The sequence below is a fragment of the Talpa occidentalis genome, unplaced genomic scaffold, assembly GCF_014898055.3.
Source record: "Talpa occidentalis isolate TD23 unplaced genomic scaffold, MPIMG_talOcc4v2.1 talOcc4.9, whole genome shotgun sequence".
In the NCBI taxonomy this organism is placed as follows: Eukaryota; Metazoa; Chordata; class Mammalia; order Eulipotyphla; family Talpidae; genus Talpa; species Talpa occidentalis.
In genome coordinates, this window is record NW_023605305.1 from 63,987,111 (window position 1) to 64,014,980 (window position 27,870).

The window sequence follows — 27,870 nt, forward strand, 5'->3', positions numbered from 1 at the left end:
GGTTTTTGTGACTGTATTAACCAGTCTGTCCACACCATCCCCATGTTTAATAGCTAAAAAAAAAAGGCCAAGCTCCTTAGCCTGGCATCCAGTGCGCTTGCGTCCTAGCCTCAGCCTGTGCCACCTCCTACTCCAGCTTGACTGAAGTCCACCTTCCTAGAGTCACAGCCACCTGCCTGCCGGAGGCCAGCTCCGACAAACTGGGTGTCAGGGGTTCCTGAAGGATGGGAAGGCATCGGCGACACAGGGGAAAAGGGATGGGGGAATAGGGAGACACAGACACTTGATAAGGGTGCAAGTATCATCCTGCCGAGGGTCTCAGCACTTCTTTATTTATACATCTCGAGCAAGCCATGGGAGTACATAAGCAAGTACTTTCAAGTGCTACTCATGTCATCTGACACCTGCCCATTCTGCATCTTCCCCTGATACCTCAGCTTAGCTTCCAGCTTTGTATTCTTGGGACACTTTCTGAATTTCTGCTCCAGACATCATCCTGACTTCTGTGCCCCTACATCCTACCATTACTTTATTAACAGCACTCGCCATGCAGTGCCGGAATTCTGCTTCCCTCTTACTCATTTCCTCATGTTGCCAGAAGCTAGCACACAGCCTGGAGTGTGGAGGCAGCCTCGCACAGCTACTTCCACTTAATAAATCCATGGGCCACTGTGCCCTGAAGAAGGAATTTCTGAAAATTCCTGGTACTTTGTTTTATCAGGAATTCTGTTTTTCTGACTCTAGAATAGTTGTTAAGTGCATGTACTAAGATTAGTCTGGGAAAATATCTGGGCTACATGAATGGCCTGAGTGTCCTCCACCTGCTTTCCCCAGAACCCAAGGTCCATCTGTTGGTGAGGTGGCTTTTCTATGAACGAGTAAGATAGCAGTAGGAAGCACAGGCTCAGATGGAAAGGGGGTGGGTTCAGTTGGGCCCTCGCTCTGCTCTAACTCTCTGGGGGGCTTCTCAGGTTTTCTGGCCCCTCTGAGTCTCAGAATCCTCACCTATCAAAGGGGGTTACTGAACCCAACTGGCAAGGTGATTTTGAGGAGAACATAGTATATCTTCCAGAAAGTGACCCCTCTCGCCTACATTTCCAAGAGCTTCTTTAAATTCCCTGTGTCCGTCCCTGTTCTGGTATCTTCCTGTGCTCTGGGCTGCCCCTATAGACCTGCCTCTCGTGAGTGTCCCTTCCCTGGAGTTCCCTCTGAACTCTGGTCCCTGCCTTGATGTCTGTTTGCTCCCCCATCACATACTCCTTGGCCAGAAAGAAAAAAATATAATCACATCAGTACATTTCAGCTTCCATAAGGATTGGCGCGTCCATGAATTTCTCACAAGAAGGGACACAGTGGGCCTCCCTGGTGGTGCAGGGGTTAAAGACAGCACTATCAAGCTATCCCAGCCACTGCCTCATGAGTTCTAGGCCCACAAGTTTGAGGCCGTCCAGGGAACAACCCACATGGCACAGTAGACCTCTCTTGCCTCGCCCACTGCTCCCCTCAGCAGTGTATTTCAGTCAGTCTGCCTGTTCTGCTCCCCACTGTCTCTGGTGAACCCTCTCACCCCAGCACCTCTGGCTTATACCCCAGTTCTTATATGCATAAATAAATAACTCTTAAAAAAAAAAGAAGGAACATTGCCAGTGGCTTGCTGTTGTGCATCCCACCTAATTTCTTTTTTCTTGTGTCCAGGGCTGTGCTGGAGGAAAGCCACCAACCAGCCCCAAAAGAAAAGAAATGCACCTGATCTGCAGTCATACCTGGGTATGGCTCCCATCTAGTCACCTGAAAAGGTCCCCAAGCGCCTTTTTTTTTTTTTTCTTCTTCTCTAAGTCTCTGTGAAAAGAAAGTGATGTCTACCTTGTAGTTCTGTTTTTGTTTGGGGAATTAAAGAGATATTTATGTAAAACCTTAATAGGAACTGTGGATTATCTTAAGCAAGAATATCACAACATGCTGTAGTTGCAAGCAAGGCTGAGTTCTCTGAGCTGGGGATTGCCATGTATTCTGGGTTGGCTCTGTACTTCCCATTGCAGTGATCAGCTGGATCGTTGTTTTCACTTAGCACATCTGTGTGAGCCACTCGGCTTTGTGTTCCTTGGAAGCTTTGTTTGGGGTCAATGTTAGTGCCTGCCTTAGTAGTCTGTGTAGAGACTTAATGAGCTGAAGTGTGTGAATCAGGACAGTCTTTGGTGCAGTATGAGGATTCAATAGTTCAGTTTCTGTTGTTTGGTTTCTCCTACTTTTCTGTGAGCTCCTTGAGGACAGGAATCACTTTTAGTCATTATCTTCAAAGTAACTCCTCTTGAGATTTTTGATCTCTTTGAGATTTTGATGGTGGATTCTTTCCCTAGAAAAAAAAATAAAGGCGCACATGTAAATTTCTGTAGGTCTTGAAGCCAATGGGGTCCCTTCACATCAGTTCTGGAACCTCTGTCTTACATCCTAAATCCCTGGCTCATCATCTCTCTTCCATGAATGGACATAGCTGCGGGCAAATGTAATGGATTGGGCATTCCAGAGTTCTAAGGCAGCAAAGTTCAAATCCATTGTGAGTTCATTTCTTACTGTCTTATCCACTTCATCAACTTATGCATACTTTTTGTGTAAGTTGTGAAATTTTTAGGAAGTTGATTTTCATAAGTTATGAAGCTTGTTTTCAATTAGCTGGGCCCAATAGTTTCAGAGAAACATTTGATTCCTCCTCTTCGCTTTCCTCTCTCACATTCATCCATCCTTGGCCTAGTCTTACTCCCCTCATCCTATGGCCTAGTGTGCTCAGATGTCCTCTTGGCCTCCTTCTCGTCCTGCATTCTACATAACATCAGGATGCATTTGTTGACTTATTCTTATTGGGACCTGGAGTGCCTCTTCTAGCATATTTGTCGCTAGGGTCAGGTTATGCACCCCTTCACCCTTTCCACAAAACTGTGAGCCAATATGAGGATTAATCCAACCCACTTCTCATAACATGCATTTCATCTCTTTCTGTCAGTGGGAAGTTTTACACCTGACGTTACATATGTAGGGTCTCTAAAATCCAGTGGCAAATGCTTGCTGACAGGAAATGTTTGGTGTTCCAGAGAGACAAGGAGGTTTCAGGAAAGAGAATAACCATTGGTCAAAGTCTTAAAGAATTCAGATTTGACCAGGCAAAAAAGGAATGGAAACCCCTTCTAGACTTCACTGAGGTCCTCTGGCTTCTGAGTGCAAACTGCCTCTGCTTTGCTACCCTCAGAGATGATTAATTCATCATCAGTTTCCATCTAGAAGACGTGAGAGAAATACTGGCAGTCTCCTTTCTGCTAACTGATAATGCAGCTCATGTGCTTTAGACCAATATCTTGGCCTCTTTGGGACCATCACAACTGGATATACCTGAGTGGGAGGAGGCATCTGCTAAGCATCCCATTATGGCATTCATTATTAAGTGTTTTTTGCACTGTTAGCCTTTGAATATGATTCTGGTCTCCCAATGGGACCTCAAGTGGAACAGTGCAGTCACAGGCCCATAGCACTGAATATAATGCCCCATAGCACTGAACTTGGTTGAGACTGAACCGTCATGGCAGTTGTTTCAGAGACACAGACCTGAACCTTAGCCTGACACGTCACTGTTGCATGAGAAATACTCAGCACATTCCTCTTCCCTCCAACTCCCTCCTTCCCCATGTAATGTTCTTAGGACTGAAAAGATCTTTTATCCTTCACCTTTTAATTGCCCAGTTTAAAAGCCTTTTATGTAGTTATATTAGTCATAAAAGACCATCCAATTATCAGTAATAACCAGTCAGTGGGTTCCGGCAGAACTTTTTTTGGCCTTCAAAAGAGAGATTTTTAAATTTGGCATAGTGGTAAATAGGAAGGACACAGGTTGTCAGATTGATTTGTTGGACTCAACATTAATTTCCCTTTGATGGTAGATGAATTCAGAAATTAAAAGGAATGATCAGACCCCCTGAGATTCTTTCTCACTTTGGGTGTGATCTTTTGTCAATCACATCCTTTCCGAGACTCATTTTCCAGATCTGCAAAATGGAAATGATAACCATCTACAACCCAGGGCTCTTGTGAGACTCAGCAGGCCAGGTGGGAGCATTTTCTGGAAAGATGAAAGTTGCTCATAGACCCTCCAGCAGCAAAGGTTTAGGATGATACCTATTAGTTATCTCCAGTTATTTCATGGACTGTGATATGGTTAGGAGAAAGGCCCAAATTCTACAAGAAAAGAGGGTAAATCTGGGCAAATATAAGAAATTTCAGACCACCTGAGCTGATTTTCAGAGTGCCACCAAAAGAAATTTCAGACCACCTGAGCTGATGCTCCAAGTGCCACCTTTGAGAGTAGCAAGGTCTCCGTCCCCAGAAGTATCCAGGCAGAAGGCCAGTGATTTCAGAAGTGGGTCCTTTATGGTGGAGGCTGTTGCAGTAGTGGCCCTCAGAATCATTTTTCTACTCTCACATTCCATCCATTCTTCATGACTAGTATTTATATCGCTGGCTTACTCCCAGTATCTGCTGGCAGGTCAGGTACCCCAGAGCCCCATTCCTAGCTCCTTTGTTATGAAACCTGCTTTATAGCCGCCCACTGTGAAGTTCACAGCAGTGAGCCATGGCATTACCCTGTGATGCAAAGACATCACAATATAGTGTTATAGTCAGGTCACCTCACTGAGCAAGCATCTGGCCTAGACTAGATGCTTAGAATCTCTGTTTCCTTCTGGAGAGCTTCAAATCAGGGTTTTATTTGTAAGTCCTAAAAAGGATCCACATTGGGTGAAATGAGTAAGAATCCTGATGATTGGATTCAAGTGTAGGCCTCCTGCAGTTCATTTCTCTGTTGTATGGTGCCAAGGCACTAACATACATTAGAGTCTGAGGTGCTTCCTACCTGGGGAATGCAACTAGACTTTGCTGCACCTCTGCCATGTGCCAGGGGCAGCCCAGGCTCTGTGATCTTCCAATGATGACAACTCTGGGGTGCTGTCACTTACATATATGGAAACTGATGTTCTGAGTAGTCATAGGCTCACTATCAGAAAGTTCATAAATCACAGAGCCAGACTTTGAACATAGGTTTTTCTGACTCAGGAACCCACACAATTTCCACTAAAACATACAGCCTTTAGGATTAAAGAAAATGCAGAGACCTCCATTGTCTCACCCTTACCCTAATCAGAATCATTACTTAGGCCCCACTTTCTATCTCCATTTGATCTTTGTTTCTACAGTCTTTATAACAGCCCTTAGCCCTTATAAGGCCCAAACCCTGTGGCTTCTGTCCATAGTCCCACTTGTCTCCTCAAGACTGAGCTCTATGTCTAAGTCATTCATTGGACACTCTTTCCCACTGGTGTGTTGCTAGCTTCATCTCTGTGTCGAAAGATATTTCTGAATCTCAAAACCAAATCTCATTTTGTTTCTCATTTGCCCCCTCTTTCTCCACACCCCCCGAATATCTGTGTGTTTCTGTGAAGCCCATATCCCCCACCAATCAGTATTCTGTTGATTTTGCATGTCCTAAATTTAATTCCACTTCCCTGCTACATGTGCAGGAAGAGTTAATACATTAATGTGAAGAATCGCAGGAATTCTCCAGCCAAGTATTCCCTGCCCCCATCCTCCATCTTTTATGGCAAATAAATTTTCATTCACAATTCAGCAGTTGGTTTTCCTTTAGTTTGAAATCTGGATCAAGATGTTGCATAATTGGATTAAATCTAGTCTGAACATTTGTCAGTTTCACTTCCTCATTAAGCACCACATTGTAGAGAAATTATAATTATCGCAACGCAGTTAACATAGATGTCAGGCATGAGGAGGTCGTCCCATAGTGAGGGGAAGGATCTGAATCTGTGTTTTCACAGATGAAATAGAAGCTTGCCCCTTCTGGAGTTCTGTAGGTGAACTTTTAGCTGTGTTTCACAAGATCGAAGCCCAAATTCCTGGATTCTGAGAGCTAGGAATATTAAAGGGTACTATCTGAACTTGTCTCCCCACCAGCAAGGATGCCTTAGGAACTCTTGAGGCAGTTACAGGTGAGGGTCCTGACCCTACTTCTACTCCGGTACCTCCAGTGACAGACCTTAACATTGGCAACCCCAAAGCTCTGCTATTAGAGAGCACTTCTTCCTCTGTATTTCTGTTTTTTGAGTTACCTTACAAATTTTATTCATTTTTTTTTCATTCATTCACATTCATTTGGCAAATATTCACTAAAAAACTTTATCTGTCAGTGTTCTTCCATTCACTAGGGATACAAAGATGAATTAGACTGGTTTGCTTAAGAACTTTCATGGTCTCAAACAGAAAATAGACATAAAGTAAGTATAATCAATACAATCAAGGTGTGAGAGGCTATGTAGAAATACTATGAAAGCATAGTGGAGGCGCAGTAAGCTTTGCCTGAAATAGTTTAGTAAGGTCTTCACCTAAGGGACAGAGTTGAACATAGTCTTAAAGGCGTAGGGAGTTTGGCACTGCTTAAAGGGTGGACTAGTACTCAGGGAAAGGGTATCAAATGTTTAAAGGCACTGAAATGTGGACAAGTCATGTGGATATCAAAGGAAGCCAGCCCAGCCAGTGCTGAGCCTGGAGGGTGGTGCTGAGAAGCTGAATTTGCGGGGAGGCTGTTGATTGCTGTTAGAGTTGTATTTCTCAACACACTCTGGCGGCCTATGGCAGGTGGATGGACCCTGACTAGACCCTAATAAAGCAAATGGGGTTACTACCGGGACAGAGTCAGGAAAACAATACCCACACCAGGTAGTTTAATAGAAGGCCTGCAATGTGGGGAACAAGTTACAGTGGTGTTAGAAAAGCTGGACAGTGCACAGGAAAGCTGGGCAACCACATGGGCAATAGTTGGAGCTTGCTCCCATCCCTCAGGCTAGAATTTAAGAAATCGAGGTGGTGCTGGGACCCCATGGGAGCTGCCCACTGGGAGGTGGGACCATGGAGAGAGCGTGGAAGCTGAAATCAGAGAGGAGGCTCAACCACTGCCAGATGACTGCCTGCATGCAATGAAGAAGGACAGCCTTTCTCCCTCCCTCCCTCCTACCCTCTCTCCTTTCCTTCCTTTCTCCATTCCCCCCTCCCTTTCTTCCCTCCTTCTTCCTTCCCTCACTCCATCCCTCCATGGAATTTCTAACCATTGCCTCCTTTTAGCAATACCTAAGGTGGTTTCAGGGATCAGCCTGGGGATATAGTACAGAGCAGGGAAAGGGCAAGAATGGACCTGAGAGCTGAAGGGAAAGAGCAGGTGAGTGAGGACCACTGTGGATCTGGAGTGAGGATGAGACCCTGCAGAGGGGGGAGGAGGGTAAATTTGGGTAGGGCCTGGGTTAGATTCCGAAAGACCTTGTTGATGTGGGGTGAGACAAACACAAGGACACACTACCTCCAAGGTAGTGAGTGTTGAGGGTTAACCAGGTAGTATAGCCCATACCCATTTTCTCCTTTGTGCTGCCATTTGCATCTGTGCCCTTTTCTATCTGCACCTTCTAGGAGTGTTTGACACCAGCCTTGTCATCAGCTGTCTTCAGATTCTTGCTAAAGAAGTAGGAAGCCCTTTCCTTTCCTCTCTATTCTCAGTCCATGACTCATAGCTGGGCAGCGTGGTGCTATCCATTTGAGTGATAGATGGCTCTTTCATGCAAGGTTGAAACACCAGACTGTTCTGACTGGAATCAAACAGACTTGTAGAAGACTCACTGTTAGGTTATTCCTCAAGCTTGTTTCCCACAAACGCAAATGCAGAAGGGAGTGAGTGGCTGTATGAGCACTTGTGTGGTGACAAAAGCCATGTTGGCATAAAAACACAGTCCTTCCATTCCTTTGCTAAGATACCCACCCCCTGGTCTCCTGGAGAAAAGATCTGCAAATTTGTTATAAAACCCAGGAAACTTTATTCAAGTGAAACATGCCTGTGAGCAAACAGAAGAGAGGATGTGATGAAAGCTGGCCGGGAGCCCCCAGGCCTGCTCACCGGAGGTCCTCCCTACTCACTATGAAGGGTGGGAGGTCCTGGAAGGGAAGCCATCCAGAGGCTGGTGTTGAAGGAACCCAGCAAGTCATTACATTGGTGGTAGAAGTAGAGACAAGGAGATCCTTCACCTCATTTCCCACCCAAGACTTTGATGTTCTGTCGCTGAGTTGGTGATTTCAGGTTGGGAGCCTCCTCGTTGGGAGTCAGCCAAAGAGCAGAAGTTAGAGTGCGCCTGTTGAAGGTAGACACGGCGTTACACTTGTTTGCTCTATGGTCAAGGCAAGGACTCTTATCTTTTGGATTCTCCCTAGTCACTAGTTAACAGAATAGGAGGAGCTACTTCCCTGGGTTTGTAGGAGGATTAAACATGAGAAGAGGTGTGGTTGCAATTGGCACTTAGTAGGTATGTAGCACCTGGCAAGGCACCATATTATTGCAGTTAAAACTGTGAGCCTTGCAACTTGTCTACTTGAGTTTGAGAACTTTCTCCCTCACTTCCCAGCTGTGTTATTCAAACAGGTTATTTAAACTTCTCTGTGCCTAATTGAGTTCACCTGTGAAAGGAGGACAATCATGATGACACCTATGTCACCGAATTCCTTTGTGGATTGACAAGGCGATACATATAAGACATGTAGAATAGCACCTGGCACATTGCAAGTGCTCCCATGAATGTTTATGCATGTTAGCTATGACTGTTATTATGAGCTGGTGAGTGGACAAAGGATTGTTCCAAATGCTTCAAGAGATAGAAGGATGAGTAAGGTCAGATCCAGCTGCTAGGGTGCTTTTAGGCTACTGGAGGGAGTAAGAGTGACTATAGAGGGAGGCTCTAGAGTGCCTTCAGTTTTCCATATCTAAACAATAATGTCAACAAGATCAAGACTGAGAGTCTGGAATGGGGCTAACTTGCAGAGGAGTACCGCAGATACAGGGCAGGGAAAACAAACACTAGTATCTACTAAACATTTAGTATCCCACCAAGCAAAGGGCTGGGGTGGATTCTTTCGAATCACCCCAACAACTATAAAATGAAAGTCTCTTCTCTAACATAAAGAATATTGAAGATCAAAGAAGTCAAATCACTTTACACAGCTACAAGAAGCAACTCTAAGAATCTGATACAGTTCTCCCTGACCCTAAAACTAGGGTAGCCTATTTTATCATCCAAATTGGGTCACTTTGGAAAGTGAAAGGGTGTTTGTTGTTAACAGTGATGTCAGAACAGCAAGCATTGAACAAGAACTGTCTTAAGCAAGCCAGAATGTAGGGCCAAACAATCCAAAAGCAGTGAATGTTCTTCCTGCTAGGCCAAGCTGTCTCTAAGAGCACAACACAGTGAGATTTCCCAGCAGGCAGAAGACACCTGTGATTGTCCCTAGAACTCTTTGGCAACTGCAAGAGCCAGGAGCATGCTACCCCAAGACCCAGTGCCCTGATATGAGCTTGCTCCTTCCTGGGCATAAATCAGGTTACTTAGAGGTCTGTTACATGATGAAAATTGAGATTTAGGAGTATCTGAGCTGCTGCTGCTGCTGCCACAAGTCTATCATTATTCCTCTACTACAGATCATTAACATTCACAGAACCTTAACTACAGCATCACTAATGAGCACAGCTCTGATATACAGTTCCCCATAAATACCCATTGATGCTGACACTCATTCTCTCTTGGTACAGTAATTCTGCTTTTCTGGATAAATCATTATGTTAAGGCTCTTTCTTTCTCCCAAACTGCTTTTATTAGTGGTTGCAGAAGATTAATGAACAAACTCTAGTTTTAAAAAGGGGGGAAGATAAATGAGTGACCATGGAGAATAAATATATATATATATATATATATATATATATATAGGTCACAGTCCCAACCCAAAGCATGCCAAGCCTGTTTTTGCAGTGATTTAGGAAGGAGGCAATGGGAAGATCCTTTGCTGAGCACTTACAGAACCCGGGAGCATGTGCAATGCTTCCTAAGCTGTATTTACAGACATCCCCAAGGACTGCATTGCCTGCCATTCATTTCTGACACTTTTAAAAGCACAACTTCTTGGGCCCCGCCCACTGCTATAGACCCGCTTTTGTAAGGTTTGTGTGTATTTACATATAGGAAGATTTACAAAGCTCCCCCAGTGGATGCTGATGCTTGATTTAGTTTATCCAGGCTAAGTAACATGACAACTGCTATTTCCTTCACTTTATGGATGTGAAGATTGAGACTGAGGTATTACAAAGACAGGGAAATAAAGTCTGATTATAAAGGGTAAAACCCTGCTTCTGGGCTGTGCATAGAGAATGGCTCATGTTAAGGTGACATTAGCACACTTTTTATTACACTCTCTCTGTTCTCCACTTCCCACTTCCCTACCTGGTGTAGAGTTCTGTCAGCATGTCATGTTTCTCTCCGGTGGGTTAGCAGGTGTCCTCATCGCCAGCATTATTCCTCTTTCCCAGTGATGCATGCTGTCACTGTTAGCCTGATACTTTGCCCCTTCCTCTTTCCTAGATTTCTAAATCTCCTGTCTTGTCTCTTCGGCTGTTTCTATGTTGATGCTGTTGTTGAAGTTCTAGTCCCTCACTTCTGTCATCATGATAGGACTACTACTTGCTAACACTTTGTGTGATCTGGCCAGTCCTCCAGAGAGGGTTGGGGTGGACTTAATAGGACAGACCTCAAAACTTCCCATTCCCTCCAGAACCCTGACCTGTTACCCTACTCTTAAGATCAGGTCACTCGGCACCTTTGTTCTTTTCCCCAGAACATAATGAACTGTTAAGAGCACATACTCCATGTTAACCCACTTGAGTGAAATGCTTAACTCAGCCATTTACTAGCTGTGTGTCCTTGGGCACTAATTAACTTCTTTTCATTCTGTATTTGTTTCCTTCGCTCAAAATGAGGATAATAGCACCTTCATGTCTAATAATTAATGAGTTAAAATATGAAATCATTTTTAGAATAGTGTATGGTACATGCATAGGGAGCTCCATCTAATTTTTATGTTATTATTATTGTCCTGAAAGAGCCCTGCCTGGCCAAGAATTGGAAGAGGTCTTAATGTTACTCTTTTCTTCAGACCACAATGGACTGTCTGGGATATGTTCTAGAGATAGAATCGCCATTTCTTAATGAATGATTGGCTGTTATGGAGAGCGACGGATCAAGAGTAACTTGTGCAGTTGGAAACTGCCCAAACCAGAAATGATGATCTCAATGACTTTTTACTTAATCAAGGAAGTTTTGACTACTTTCAATTAAAAAGACCTATAGAACGGACATAGCCAACATGTAAGTAAGGATGGTCTTTGCTTTTGGTGTAAGATCTCATTGGACATGCCACCTTCTTGCACTGGCTACATGGTCTTCAGAGACAGGGCTGTGGCACCAGAGAACAAGCTGGAAAAGAAGCCAGAGGCCAGAACACTGATGTCAAAGTCAAAAATGACAAACCTGGACATCCTCTGTCCCTGTAGTAGTATGTGCGGAGTGAATCTTTTGTTTCAATTGTACCATTTCTATAATGCTAAAAGTTTCCTTCCAGAACCAGTTTTAGGCCACTAATGCCTCCTTTTGTTCAAGCATCCATTTCATCTTCCATTGCACAAATACTGTCTAGTGTCCACTGTGTGTCGAGCGCGGTGCCAGACACAAGTGCTATACGAGCCAGACTAGCTTCCATCCTTTGCCCAGCTTACATTCATGGGAGAAGGCTGCCAGCCAACAAGCAGATAGAGTATGAGTACTAGCTACGAGACCAAAATGGGTAATGTGGGACAAGCAAGGGGGCTGCTGCTGAATTTAGGTAGATCATCAGAAGAGGACTCCAGAGGGATACCTGAGCTGAGAGCTGCAATATGAGAAGAAACCAACCAGAGAAAGAGTCAGATACGGAAAGGCAAGAGTAGAGGGCTTGAGGCAGGACATCCAGGGGCCCATGAGGACCAGGGAGAAGACCATTGTTGGCCAGAACAAGGTGGGAGATGGGAGAGTATGGAGGATGAGTTCAGCTGAGCATGGACAGTCTTACAGGCAGTAGTGAGGAGTTTGGATTTTATTCCAAGTATAATGGAAGACAATGGAGGTTTTATGCAAAGGGGTGAACCTGATCTGACTGCCCTATTAGAGATTAACTTAAGGAAGTAGAGCAGCAGTTTAAGCAGAAGAGAGTGCAGTATAGGAGACTCTTAGAAAGAGTTGGGGTATGTTAGAAATAGAATCAGCATATCTTAATAAATTATTGGATGTTAGGGTGAGGGAGACAGAAGGATTAAGAGTAACGTATTTGGGGCCTTAAGCATCTAGGTATGAGTCAGTGGCATTTACAAAAAAAATCAGAAGACAAGGAAAGAATGGGTTTGGGGAGATTAAAAGTTCTGTGGACATATTAAGTTGGAGAGACTGAACAGTATGGGATACAATCACCTGACCAATTACTACAACTTAGGAGAAGGATGATAAGATCAGATATTAGCTAGACTTCAAGTTGCAAAGAATGTCCCAGATGGACTGCTACCTTTGAACCACTAATGGAAATAACTGAGAAATGCAGAAGGAAGTGCCATCTAGATAGCAGAAGGGCTTGAAGAACAGTATAACCCTGTTCTCCTTACCTTTTCTGGGATATCTCCCCAGTAATTCTAAGAAATTAGAATGAGGACCATTTAATTAGATTGAAAAGTCTCAGCAGGTCAGATGACTGAGTGGATGTGACATCTTTATAATAGCAATGCCAAGTCTCTCAGTGAGTGAGTGTGTGCATGCGTGTGTTCACATGAGTGTGCACACACATCCTAAGCATTCAAAAACACCATATGGTCTGCCATACCCTTCACTTAGTAAGTCATGCTAGCACCAAGTTTCTTTCCATTCCATTTTTATTTTATTGCATAAGCAAGACCATTCATTTGTTCATTATTTTTTTTTTAAATCAATTCAATATAATTTCCTTCTATGTGCTAGCCACTGGGATCTCTAGGTTTTAAAAATGTAAAGAGGAGCAAGATGCAGCCCCGCATAGGGTTTCTGTGGGGTCATATCCTATAGCACAGAAGAGAGAAGGTCATCAGTCATTATAAGCAGACATGTGTGATGTCCAGAGGAGGATTATCTACTCCACAACAAGGGTCATGGAGGAAGGCTTAGAATTGCTGACTAGACCCAAGTCTCACAGGGTGTGTCACGGTTCTCCTCACAAATGATAGGAAGGGCATCATTTATAGGGAGTAGTTTGTACCAAGACCTGAAAGGATAAGGAATATACTGAGAGAGGGCATGTGATGGTATGACACAAAGTCACACACAATTTGTGATTTGAACGATCAATCAGAGCCCATGAGAATAATCAGATTTCCTTTAACTCCAAAATCTTAGGCTGCCCTCCAAGTCTAGTCTTTTGATGAACATTGTCTCATTTGATCCTCAGAGCTCTGGGACATAATCATTTATCTCACTGTTCTACATAAAAGTGAAGTGAACTTTCCTTGAGCCTTAGTTTCCCTACTTTAAAATGTGAGCCAGGTCTCTCTTCTCTGTTTTGTTTTTTGTTGTTGTTGTTTTTGTTTTTGTTTTTTTGTCTCCTCCCAGTCTACACAACTGTGAGGGCATTGTGATGACAAAGGGGCTAGACTAGCATTTGAGAACTTGGGATTTCACCCCAGCTCTGTCACTAACATGATTATGACTTCAAAAAAATCTTAAGAAAGGGCCTCCCCGGTGGCACAGCAGTTGAGCGCTGAGTTGCGAAGCTGCCCGCAGCCTCTGCAGCACCGGTTTGATCCACCACCTGGTGAGGGTCCCACATGGCGTGCAGACCTCTCCTGCCACCCGCTGCTCCCCTCAGTAGTGTATTTCGTCAGTCTGCCTGTCCTGTTCCCCACTCTGGCTCTGGTGAATTCTCTCACCCTCCCGCACTTCTGACTGTATCTAGTGCTTGTATAAATAAATAAATAAATAAATAAATAAATAAATAAATAAATAAATAAATAAATAAATAAATCTTAAAAAAAAATCTTAAGAAAGACCTCATTAGCTTCATTGGAAAAAAAAAAAAAAAACATTGAATTGGGTTGGGTTAGAGAACACTACAGTCTCTTCGAATTGCAGTACTCTGCAATTCTGCATTTCACAAAACTGGTTAAAATGCCATCAAACAGGTGCTAAAAATACACCATAGTCCTCAAGGACACTCCATTAAATTGTTGACTTGATTTATGACCCAAATAAGCAGATGTTGGTGGAGGTGTCATTTGTGACAGGTAGCATGCTAAGCATGCCTTTAATTTTATGCTGGGTAATCTTCAGAAACATGTATGAGATGGATATTTCCCTAATTTGACAACAAAGAAAAGCCCAAGAGATGGAGAAACCACTCAGAGTCCATTCACATGGGAGCAGGATTCTTATTCTGATCGCTGCCAGGAGAGTTGACTTCAGTCCCGTGGACAGCCTTGCAGCAGTAGAATGAACTGCCCATGCTGTGCCATATCGCTCGGTGTTGACCCGATTGCTCTGACCTGGATCACTAGCCACCCATTTCCCTATCTCAGTAAAGGGACAGCGAGCATCTCAGTCCTCACAGTGTCTGGCTCATAGTGGACATTCAGGAAGAATTTATTGATTACAAAATGAATATCTTGAGAATTGAACCCAATAATGCTGAAGTGTATAAAGAGCCAATGACCATGCCTATAAAATCTGCATTCCTCTGGAGGAGGAAGGAAAAACATTTTGCACAGAACGGCTGTCGGAGCAGCAGGCAAAGCCCTCCTGACTATTTTTTCCCTTGCTATGACATCTCTCCATTTGTGACTTCTGATTTACTCCACGTTCAGCCCAAGCCTCTGCTACTCTCTTGATTTCAACCCCATCCAATATTTCTTATTACCGTTTGGGTGCCATCTGGACAGCAGGAATAGCCTCTCCAAAAGAGAGCTACATGAGCAAAGAGACAACTGACTCTGCGAGGCTCCCTGCCCTCCTCCTCAAAATTGTGTTGGGAGCCTGTCATCCTGCTGACAGGAGCCAATTTCACATTACTGTGATTCTAATTCACTCCCTTTTCAAAGGACTGAATGGATGCCAAATCTTGTTCGTTTTTGAAAAATCCTTGAGGTTTTGCTGTGTGGAACTAGAATAATAGATTTTTTTAAAGGAAAAGAGATAAAGGAAGAGATAATTAAAAACAAATAATTGCACACTTTGAGAAATCATTCCCCTTTGGCTTCTAGTTTTTGAGGTATGTTCATACCTGAGCGGGTGTACTGTTCTATTGACAGCCACTAAAGAGAAAGCCATCTGGAGCCCACTCCCCCCCGACAGCAGAGCTAAAGTCAGGAAGAGGATGTGCCTTCTAAAGCCCTCCCTGTCAAAGGTCAGCCGCTCTTTGGGCTAGCTCATGGGTTGGAACTGAAATTCAGTGCTCTTCCATATGCCCAGTGGTGAGGATGATATTTTCCATGTTTCTTCTCAAACCCCATCATTGGCCTAATTCTGGCTGCCATTATTGAAATAGCTGTATCATCTCTTTATGATCATTACCTTGTTATGGCAGCATCAACTTCATCAAACCCCCAGCACTACTGCTTCCACCATCTCAAAACATCTGCTTCTTCTAGCTTCCTCAAGATTAGGTTAGAGACCATGTGTTTAGTGACCATGGGAATGAGTCACGGCATTCCTCTGAACTAAGCACTCTTGGCTAATGGCTTTCCATGATTATCTCAATTATAACATCTACCTTATGGTAATTGGCCACTTTCTCTTCTGTCTCCCTCAGGTGACAAGGACACATGTGGAGAAGGATAAGGACCGTGTCTTAGCATAGTTGTTTAGTAAATAGCTGAAAACTCGAGGGAGTGACCAGTTAGCACAGTCTGACAGCTGTCACTTTCACACCACCATCAGCCAAACTGCTACCATGGTTTCCTTTTGTCTCTTGTCTCTAATTTGTCTAGAGACAAATTAGTTGTCTGTAATTACTCAAAGTGGGGCCTCATTCAAGCAGTTTAAGGCCCTACTTCTCACCACTACTATTTTAAGAGTGTCCCTCCCTCCCTTCCCTGCTTTCACTTTCCTTTCTTCCCCCTCATCTCTCCCACCTCTTCATTCTCATCTCTCTCTTGCTTCCTTCCATCTTCCCCACTGTCTCTGTCCCTCGCCCTCCCTCTCATTCTTCTCCCTTTTGGTAATTGTGGAAAGAGGTGACATTGAGATTCTACTCTGCCAGTTGCTGTGCCAATTATTTTCATCACTTTGCCCCAGCAAGTTCATTTTGTAAGCACTATTATCCCTATTTTTGCAGAAAAGAAAACTGAGGCTCAGTGGTGAAATTTATACAGAAAATGCCAATGATGGAGCAGCAGTTTCACCTGAAAGCTGCTGTTTCTGATCTCTCTCTTCCCCCATCCTGCCTCTCCTAAAGATAACAAGTTTCTCACTTTAAAGGTGCCCATTGTTTTTGTTTTTTTTTTGTGTGTGTGTTTTTTTTTAAAGATTTATTTTTGTTTATTTATACAAGCACTGGGTACAGTCAGAAACGCGGGAGGGTGAGAGGATTCACCAGAGCCAGAGCGGGGAGCAGAGCAGGCAGAAGGGCCGAAGCACACTGCTGAGGGGAGCAGCGGGCGGCAGGAGAGGTCTGCGCGCCATGTGGGACCCTCCTCCGGTGGGCGGGGAGCAGCCGGGATGGAACCGGCGCTGCAGAGGCTGCGGGCAGCTTCGGAACCCAGCGCTCAACCGCTGCGCCACTGGGGAGGCCCCTAAAGGTGCCCATTGTTTTCAAATGCAAGCAAGTTTGTTTTCTTGAAATGAGGTTTAAGTTGGGGAACTCAAGCCTCCAGACTCAGATTCCTCAGTCACAGCCCTCCGCTGTTTGTCCCCTTTTTGTCTGTACATGGCCAGTTTAGTGCCCTGATCCTTGTTCAAGGTATGTCTTTCTCACAGTGTCTGAATAAAGATGAATGGATAAAAAACAATGTGGTATAGACATAAAATGCAATACTATTCAGCCTTAAAAAAGGAAGCACTATGTGATAGCATGACTAAAGCTTAAGGATGTTATACTAAGTGAAATCACAGGAGGACAAGTATTGTGTGCTACCGTTCAATTGAGGTCTATTAAAATCGCAAACAGAACCAGAGTAGAATAGCGATTGCTAGGGACTGGGGGAATGGGGATGTGGGGAATTGCTGATCAATTGCTTTTGAAGTTAGTTATGCAAGATGATTAGGTTCTAGAGATCTGCATCAGGCCTATAGTTAACAACACTTTAAAATTTGTTAATAAATTAGGCAGCTCTTATTTACCTGTTCTTACCACAATAAAAAAGAATGGGGAGAAAAAGTTCATCTCAAGGACCATCTTAAATTTTCAGAAGCCAGATATAAAAATGGCGTTGTCCATGGATTTTCAGATGTTACACTTAAAAGCACTTCAAGGAAGATATAACTTTCATAAGAGCTAAACAGGTCTTTCCACACTCTAGAGCCTTCTGGACAACCTTTGGGACACTCTTGAAATGATTCCCTGCTGGGAGAAACAGGGGCTTGAACTGCTGAAATAAGGACCAATTAGTAATTAGAGTAATTAGAGACAACTTCTTAATCATTACAGATACATCCTCACAGTGGCACCAATTCTTCTATTAAGTCAAGGGATTGAATCCAATGAGACCACTGCCCCCCAGACTGCAGTGGGCCTGGGACATTTAAGTATTTAGTGGGATTCCACTTTGCCCATAAGATTATGAGCCTTCATGGATTTCCACTGGAGACATGAATCTTAATTTCCATTCAAAAACTCCACCAGTCTCTGGCTCAGGCTCAGTCCATGAAAAGCCTTTTACTTCAGAAGAAGGCTGCTGTTTTTGCAAACCTAATTTGATTTCATGATACAGTCTAGACATAGCCTAGAATTCAATTTTTCCATTTAACTTTTCCAGTCAATACGAATATAGGATATTTCTTAAAAGACTAAAAAGAGAATTGTAAGGAAGGAATATATCTTATATTTAGAAAGTGCCCAATCAATCAGAATTGTATGTTTTTTTTTATTAACATATAGCTAGCACTGTGATATCCAATACAGTAACAACTAACTGTGTTGCCATTGGAATTGAAATTAATGAAAACTAAGTAAAATTTTAAATTCAGCTTATGAGTCATATTAGCCTCATTCAAAGTACCCAGTGGCCACCTGTAGCTGCTGGCTGTCTTATTAGACAGTGCAGGGGTAAAAAGTCATCTGCAGGTGTCAAAAATCATCTGCACAGAAAGTTCTGTTGGACATTGCTGCTCTTGGGGGAAAACATTTATTAACATCATAGTTTCTGTTCCCTCTCTCGACCCTCCCTTTGTTCTTCAGTTGCCAAAAAGAGTTTTTATCTCTGCCAGGAAGTAGGCAATTGACTGCTTACTCTTGGCTAAAGGTTGATAGAGAGCATAAATTCCTAGACATCCCAAAGGGTATTATTCTTCATTAGCATGTATCTTCTGTGTGAAATCACCCACCAGGGAAAGGCACATGCATTCAAATGCCTGGAATCACTAGGTGGTTTAATCGTACCCACCCTGGTGCAGTTATGTATCACCTGAGTTAATCCATGTCTCCTGAGCTTTCCAAATGGATGAATGAATTCATTCTTTTGTAGCATTGCTCTGAGTTTAAATCTGGAAGCCTGTGCCCTCCTTGTCCCACTCCTCCCACCCCAAGCTAGCATCCTATGCCCCGACTCTGCTTGGAGCTCCGGGAGAGCACGGGCATGGATTATTAATCTCTGTATCTGCAGCACTTTGCCAGGGCATGGCAACTGCAGTGCACCCAGTGAATGTTTGTTGAAGAAATTAATTAATCAATTATGTAATCAATCAAGATGCCTTCAGTTTTCCCCATAGGACTTTTACTAATTATTCCTACAGAGAGTTCATTCCCCAGCACAGTGATTCACAGAGCTGGCAGCACATTAGAATCACCTGGGGAGCTTTTAGAACCCAATATGCAGGGCCCTCTCTAGATCAATAGACTTCAAATCTCTGATGGCTGGGGTTGGGCATCAGTAGTTTTGTAAAAGCCTCCCCAGTGGATTACATTGTGCAGCCAGGGGTGAGAGCCCATGCAGGTGTCTGACTCGGCAACCATAAATAAGTTTTCATTCCATTTGACATGTTCGCCCCCAGTCTTCTCTCATCCACTGTCTTTTTTGCTGCAAGAATAACATGCATCTGATCGTATTGGTAACCTTCCCTCAGTTCCAGAGTGATTACGTCCCCACTGCTTCAAAACCAGATGATGGGAAGATCAGACTCCCTGCAGGAGCTTTATGTCAATGTCTTAATGAAGATGCAGGCCAGATGTGTATCAAAACAACACAGGAGAATCCCTTCCATTAAATCTTCCTGAAATTTTAAGTCCTGGGTAAATTTGACGTCACGTTGCACTTTTAAAAACAGATGCAAAGTTTTGGGCATGCTATGATAGTAAGTGTGAAAATATATTTACAAGGGGAAAAGTCATACAGATAAATGAAACTCTAGTAGTAATTGTGGCTAAAAGGAAGAGTTGGGGATTTGGGGAGAGAGGGCATGTGTTCCTGGTTCTGCCTGAGAGAATCCGCAGGGAGAAAGTATACTGGATGTTACAGCAGCAGTTCCAAGAACTGAGCTAGCCAAGGTCAACACGGGAAGATAACCACAAGTGCCAGGACCAAAGGTTTGGCCAGGGAGATGATCAGGCAAGACGGTAGTCAGAAATGAGGTGAGAGGATAAGGTTGAGGTCAGAATGGACTGAAGGGTGCAGGTCTGAGCCCTGGAAGTGTTGGGTGTCCTTTTAACATAGCAAGAATTGGTTTCTTCTATTGTCTTCTTCCTTCTTTTTCCAAATATTATAGTAGTTTCAAACACTGAAAAATGTGAGTCTCTGCATTGCAAAAATGAGCCAAAAGAAATAGGATGAGCCACTAGTAATAGATATTATTTATTGCTATGTGCCAAATATTGAATGAGAGCTAAGCCTCTCAATAAATCTGAGATGATGTCAGCATGATCGTCCCCACCTGGAAAGTGAAAAAACTGAGCCTAATTTGACTTGCCCTGTCACATACCCAGCATGTGGCACAGTGCTGGTTCAGTCCAATTCCAGTCACCCCAAGGAGATTCATTTGCTCGCACGCCCAGTCCAGGCTTCCTGTGAATTAACAGAAATTGCGTCATCACACCCAGCTCCACACCTCACCAAAGGCCACCTCTTCTGTCACCAGGAAAGTGACGGGCTCATGCTGACGCTGGTTATCCTCACACATTTCCATTATATGGTGGGGTTTTATGAGATTGTACCACAGGCTGTTTTTCAAATTTATTTAATTCATCCATCATGCTCTGAAGCCATTTGCTTTTTTATATTGGACAGATGTAATGAGATTTTGGACACTAAAAAATGTTTTTATTAAAAGTTATGACCCAGAGCTAGTTGGTAGGGGCTCTGCCATAAATCCCTAGAAGTGTGTGAATTTATAAAGGATGTAGCGACATAACCTTAACCTTTGGGGCCACACCATAGATTACAGGATCAGTTAGACTAATATTGCTTCCCCACCTCTGGCCAAATAATAGTAGTAATAATAATAGTAATCATTATTATTTTTATTTCTGTGGTTATCTGATGTGCTTGTGCCTTCTCTCTTCCTGGTGAGCCAGTGGCTGATAGTGGCAGGTAGCTGATGACAGAATTCACTGGTCTTTGGCCTGAAGACCTGGCTGCAGTGGGCACAGGCCCATGGGTTCTGCTCTGTTCTGCAGCCCTGGAGCTGGGGCCAAGCAACATAGCAGTCACATTTTCTAAAGACAGAATAAAAGTGATTTCTGCCATATGAAAAGGATTATGAGATTATTGGGTAATAGTTTCTCTACTCCCCTTTTGCCATCAGGAAGCTCTCCTCAAAATGAGGAAATGATGCAATTATTTCTTTTCAGGCGTAATAACTAAAATGGACTCATAATAACTAGAAGGTCAACATTATCAGAATTATATTACTGTTACACTGCTTAGACATCATTCAAAGAATGATGTAAATGACATGGAGAGTAACACGTGGACGTTTAATATATCTACATATATATAATATGTCTCAATATACATTACCTATATTATATATGTTATTTGGGGGACTTTGTTAAATTAACACTGGGTTATTGAATGGTGAGCTGCAATTCAACCAAAGATAACTGGGACTTGAAATAGAGAAGTTTATTACTAGGGTTATGGAGGAGATACACAGCTTACCTCAAGGGGGCCAGCAGGGAGTCAGGGTGGGTGAGGCAGAGAGGGCTTAGCTGGACCTTGGGAACATGCATGCCTTTATTAGGGCCCATAGGTAGAGTACTTCAGGGCTCTGGGACTACAGCTAGACTTTCACTAGAAAGGCAGGAGCTTGGGTAAACTTCCAAGGATCTTATCTGAGGGGCTCACCCTGAGAAGTGAAGAAGAATGCTTATATCATGGGCCTCCCTGGTGGCGCAAGGGGTTAAGCACCACACCTTGAAGCAGTCCACAGCCTCTGCAGCACGAGTTCGATCCCCATCCGGCCAGGGAGAAACCCACATGGGAGGCAGACCTCTCCTGTCTTGCCCGCTGCTGGCCTCAGCAGTGTATTTTAGTCAGTCTGCCTGTTCTGCTCCCCACTCTGTCTTTGGTGAATCCTCTCACCCCCCACATCTCTGGCCTGTACCCCAGCTCTTGTATGCATAAATAGAAAAATCTTTTTTTTTTATTTTTTTGTGTGTTTTTTAAAATATTTATTTTTAAATGGGGGACCATGTTAAGAACTTACCTTTACTTACATCTCTATGGGCTGTTGACCAGGGTTGTGCCCAGGACAGGGTTTATATCACTTCAAGGACTGGGCATGCTCCTTGGCCACACAAAATGGAAGCAAAGGCAGTAATAAGCAGTTTAGCAAAACTCTCAATAGTTATAAACAATAAAATTTAAAAATTAACAAAGAAATTAGATTTCATCAGCTGCCAGTTGCTTACATTAAAGCATGCATTGATGTATTTTTGAGCACTACTATATGTCAGGGCCTCTGTGAGCTGTTTGAGACTCAGGAACACAGGTGGAAGCTCAGTGTGTAATCAGAGTAGACCATGTGCTATTATTCCCAGAGGAGGATTTTTTAGTCCAGAGGACCAAAGAAAGCTTCCTGGTGACCTTCAGCTGAATTTGAAGAATTTGGTGAGCTTTGAGCTTACACAGATGAGCAGAGTATTTCAGGCAGAGAGCACAAGAGGCACAGAGCAATTCGAAGACTGCACCAAAGGATTGCATTCAGTTAAAGCACATGATAACACTTTTTCCTTTTAAAACAAAAATCACAAGGGTAAATATCATATTCTTATTGCTTACCAGTGTTGAGATGGGCTGGGTAAGGTTTGTCATTACAGGAAGATGGACTTCAAACTCACACACTTTCCATTGCTGTATTTCCTAAGCAGGCCTGTGTTAGCATCTGCTGTGAACATATTCCAGGGTTTTCACAGTACACTGGCGAACACTCCCGCCTACTGAGCCCATGGGAGTGTAAACCATAGATACCGTCATCATTAAACTCATAAATCCTTGTCATTTGTGTGTCATCCACTTCATCATTCATCGTCCCTTACACTTTCAGAATGGCCATCCATTTGAAGATTTTGAAGAACGGTTTGCTGCAGCCACCCCGGTAAGAATGAGAAGGTCCTGTCTGGTTAACTGTTTCATGTCATCACCTCATCGTTCATTTCATGCTCATAAGTCATGCCTTGTGGTTACAGAACAGAAATCTGCCCGTGGATTTTGATGAGATTTTTGAGGCAACAAAGGTAAGGCCTCCCAGGCTCTTACTACATGAGGGTGGTTATGTTCATTCTCTCGTATCCATGTTATCCTCACAGAGCTTGCAGGAATAGTAGATGATCTGCTCTGCTCTGCTCCTCTGGGTACCTATTCTAATGTCCACAGGAAGACAATTGGTAGGGCCTGCAATGAGGTCAAATTGTGTGTGTGTGTGTGTGCGTGCACATATTGGAGAGTAAGTGATACTCCTTTGTTTCATTCAACACATTTTTCAGTCTCCTGTCGTGTCCTAGGCACCCTCATACACCATCTCCAAGAACCTTATAGCTTAACCTAGTATAGCATAACCTAGTGAAACATTGCATAGAATCAGGTAGGAGAGTATAACATAGTAAAGCAGGGATTCAGATACATAGACAGGGTGTGCTAAGTGACCCATTGGGAATAAAAACTAGGAAAGGTTCATCAGTATACCCTGCAATAGATGTACTGGTTTGCAGCCAATGTTTGTTTATTCAGATTGGTTGATATACAAGCCAATGAATATTATCACCCCTGAGTACAGTGTTTGGAAAGCCTCTAGGACATGGGTCCTCACTTTGGCTGCAAATTAGAATCACCAAGAGAGCTTTTAAAGTTTCAGTTACTAGGCTATGCCTCAAACTAACTAAATCAGAATCTCTAGAGGTGGAAACCAGACATTAGTATTTTTGCCGCAGCTGTGGGAATTGAGAACCACTGATTTAAGATTATTGTATTAGCTGTTTTTTGCAGTGGGATGGAATGCAAACTTACTTAGGAAACCCATCCAAGAAAGAAAAAAGAAGTCCTCTAATTTGTGACCTGAATAATGGGTAGTAAACTGAATAGAGTGTTCTAGGGGGGAGTTTTAGGGGCATGTGCAAAGGCCCTGTGGTGATCCTTCCTTTTATAACCCGGTGGGCCTTTCTTCCATAACACTGCCTTGGCCTGTGTCTATAGGTTTGTCTTTCTCTGGAATAATGTGCTCTAAACAGTAGAAACAGAATGCCTTACTCATTTCTGTATCTCTTACTCTTGACTCAGTAGCTGATATACAGTAGGGACTCCATACTTTTTGTAAGTGAAGGAACTCCTGATGCCAAAACACAGAGAATGGGTCAGTGAGAACGTGTCTTGGAGGTCAGCCCAGGATATCTCAGCCTTCATCAGTGCCGCCTTCAGAAGTTCTGAGTAGGCGGGTCATAGAAATGTAGTTGTCCCAGTCTCGTTGAAAGAAGTATGAGGACTAATCTTGAAATAGCAGTTGTACAGATCTCCAGATTTTGGGGAAAACATCTCTTGTATCAAAGAATGGCTAGGGAAGGAACAAGCCTGATGGAGAATTAGGGGCTCCTCACTCAATAGTCAAGGACTGGACTTGGCAGCTTCCAGAGTCACCCAGTGTACCCTGGAAAATGCCCAGATCCAGGGGCAGAACTGGCTGTTGAAAGCCACACTTCTACCTGAAGATCTGATGAGCCAGTAACTTGAGGAGAGTAGCATATTCAGCTGACCTTCACGCTGACTTCTTCAGATTGCTTGGTGTGCACCATGGCTGACTGAGAAACCCTGGCTTCTAGTTACAGATATGTGGGACTGGACTTGTACCACTTAGAAAAGCTAACTAGGGCTTTGTGATTGATAGATGGTAGCCAGGGAGGAGGGATGGATGGAGGGCAATAGACAGACAGACAAAATTAGTGTTTCTTGGACTGTGGGTCAAGTCCAGCCTCCTTTAACCAACTTAATCAGTTAACTTACTTTAACTGATCAGAGGCAAGTAACTCAACCTCTCAGCCTCAGAGCGTTCATCTGTGTACCGTACACAGTGAGAGGTTACCCTGCACTGCCAACTTCATGGAGCTCAGTCAGCGTCAAAAATGATGATGATGTATTGGAAAATGTATTATAAACTATGAAGTGTGTTACAAATGTGAATAGTTATTTTTATTCTCTTGAGGTCATTAAAATGATTAATTACTACAATATTATCAGATGGAACATGGCTTATTAGGTTACAAATAAAGGACTGGGGTTAACATGGGGAGGGGGCTGTGAGAATAGAAAATATTCCAGATTCTCTATCACATAGGGTTATTAGAATTATTTTTAATTTTATGGCCTAAGAATCCCCTTTTTTCTATAAAATTTAATTAACTCAAGGTTCTATTTAAACAGCAAATCCAATGAAATGAAATAACAATCTATGTTTTATGTCTCTACATGTTTTTCTCGTTTAATCCTTGAGTGAAAATCATCTGGCAAGAGGAAAGTCTATAGCTCAAGAATGAAGGTTATTTTAAAAGTTGTGCTTAAGGAGAAAATTAGCCAATAAATTATATTTATGATGTTAGTAAAAGCATGCCACGAGTTCAGCACATTTGAAATGTAAATTGTGTGACTTAATTATTAACTTCATTTTAATATTTTCTTACACTGAAAATAGTTGTGGGCCATTTTAAAAGCATTGAGTACCATTTGCAAGAAAGCCCAGAGCTTCATTTGAAATGATTAAATAGAATTATTCCTCTTATGAATTTAGGAGAGAATCTAAAGAATTGGCAGAGTTTCACTAATAATATTAAATAGTGTTCATATGCTAAAGAAGGCTCCCTGAAGGCAGATGTGGAAGGCCACCTTGTTACTGTCTCCTAGCTCTGGGTCATTCCCCTATGAGAGAGAGCTAGTTGGTAAAGCATTGGGGGGAGAGACCGAAAGGCACTCAAGTTCCACCATGACCTGGCCACTGCCACTTTGCAGACTTCTTCCCCTGCTCTTCTGCTCACCTTCATGCTGGTAACCCCAAACTGCTTATAACCCACCTGTTCAGACCTCTTTTCTTTTTGCTTGTGTACTTTTTCTGCCTGGGGCATTTCTCTTCTTCATGGTTACCTGGTTAACAGCTCCTCTTCTTCTGGATTCAGATGGGCTGTTTTCTTTGGAAAGCCCTCATTGAACTTGTTTGCCAGAAGTTGACTGGCTCTCCTTCTGGGTTCTCCCACAGTGCCCCATAGAGACCTCTGTCGCCATCTCTCCTGCATCACCTTGAAATTATCTGCATCTGGGGATCATCCCCACCAGTCTATAGTCTTCATGTATATTGGAACTTGGTATTTCTCAATTTATACCCTGGCCATGCCTCGCAGCATGTCCAGCACCCGACAATTGTGCAATGTGTTGAAAAAATGGGATGTAGCTGGGAAGGAAAGTAATCTGAACCAGGCCATACTGTGTCATTATCCAATCTGAAAGCTTAAGGGGATCAGTGAAAGTGTGTTAGCAGGCTAAGTTTCTTTTATTTTAGGGAAAAAAAAAAGCCCTTTTGTGCCTTTTACACTACACTTAACCAAACTTCAAAGAAAGTCCTGCTATTCATTTTGTCAATACCTGTGCCAAGTAAATATTATCATCTCCCATGTCCAGGTAAGAAAACTATAGCATTGTGGGGATTGAAAGTGGTAGACCTCAGGTCTGTTCCCAGGCATGGGGCCTTTTCCAGCCCCCAGGGCTCACTGACTCAGCAGTAGGAGAGATTCCGTTATGCCTGGTAGAGCAGAATTCCATTGCAGGGTCCACGTGGCAGGCAGGCTGACTCCCCCTCCTCTGTACTGAGTGCTATTTTTAGGTGTCCCCCATTAGAAGCTATCACTTAAAATCTGAAGATGAGTAGGAAGTGTTTTTTTTTTTTTTTTCCCCTCGGTGGGTAGATCTGCAAAAAAAAAAAAAAAGCATGCAATTATATATTTTTCATAATTATGTCAAGCCATTTGGTTCCTGGCCATAGACTCCCTACAGTCTCTGGAGCTGGAAGTGTATGCATATTTATTTCTAAGTATATCTTAAAGGGTTTCTGGCGCTGCTACGGCTGGCCTTGCTCAGACACCGCATGATGGATGGGAATATAGATGATCCAGTGTCTGCAGTGATGGAGTTCCTGGGTGTGATTAATAGTGTATATACTGGGCTGGTTTGGATGCCCTTCCTGGTATTAAATGATATGTTTTCTTTTCTTCCAACTACATTTTTTATCCTAAAGACAGACCCTCTCGGGGCCTATCATTTGAGTGTGTGTTCCATAGGAAGAAAATTCACATCCCAGCCTGGTGACTTTGAGGTCACTTCTGTGAGACTCAGTTTATTCATCTATAAAAATGGGGATGATGACTTCTACCTAGCAGGGTCAGAGATATTGGGAGCATTTACTGAGACATGGCTATGAATCCCTGTCTTGCAGTGTGAGCACATTCTGTCCATGTGGATACACTTGGGAAAGTAAAACAAATGACGGGATTGCCTGCTTGTCTTTATCTCTTGGAGAAGAGAAAACGTATTGGCATTTGATGTTAAATATGTGTGAAGTTATTGCTGTGGGAAGTAGCTAAGGAGCCATCTCCTTGACTAAGCCCAAGTAAACAGCCAGACACACAGATACAAGAATTGATTCTGGCCACATCCCAGACACTGTGAGATCATGAGGTAGAGTAATGACCAACGGGCTTATTGTTTCTATAGTCTTGATGAAAAAGAGAAATGTGTCCTTATTTCCTTCTGTTTTTAAAGAGCTACACAGCAACATCAGCTTTCCTTGTATTGACATTGTTATCTTTCTGTTTTTCAGGCTGTGACCCAATTAGAACTTTTTGGGGACATGTCCACCCCTCCTGATATAACCTCTCCCCCAGTAAGTATGCACTCCCTCCAGTCCCTGCAGAACTGCCCTTCTCCTGTTTCACATTGGCAAGCACATGGGCTTGGATAAAAGAGGCTTGCCAATGAATTTCAATACTGACTCTTTAAACCATGTGGTTTGGGCAAATTATTAACTATCAGTCTGTCACCATATGGCAGTTAAGGGCACCTCCCTAAGACCTACGCAGCTAGGGGCCAGCCCAGTAAAGGCAGCATCACTCCCTGCCCCTCTCTGCCCTGTCATCTTGCCTTTTCTTGTTCCTCCCATTCTCCATCTTTTTGTAACTTCCTGCTTCCATCTATTTGCCAAGATTCACTGAGTTTCTCATGAAGTTTTGATTCCAGCT

At 43.2% G+C, this 27,870-nt stretch overlaps 1 protein-coding gene across 5 annotated transcripts in view; it reads left to right on the plus strand.

Moving 5' to 3' along the window:
- The window catches only part of DAB1 (DAB adaptor protein 1), a 1,108,601-nt gene that overhangs the window by 1,055,164 nt on the left and 25,567 nt on the right, over positions 1-27,870 (plus strand). For all 5 annotated transcript variants that reach the window (XM_054691843.1, XM_054691842.1, XM_054691845.1 and 2 more), the window contains 3 exons: positions 22,650-22,700; positions 22,792-22,839; positions 27,453-27,515. In XM_054691843.1, the coding sequence (XP_054547818.1) occupies positions 22,650-22,700; positions 22,792-22,839; positions 27,453-27,515 (162 nt within the window). The remainder of the gene's footprint in view (positions 1-22,649; positions 22,701-22,791; positions 22,840-27,452; positions 27,516-27,870) is intronic.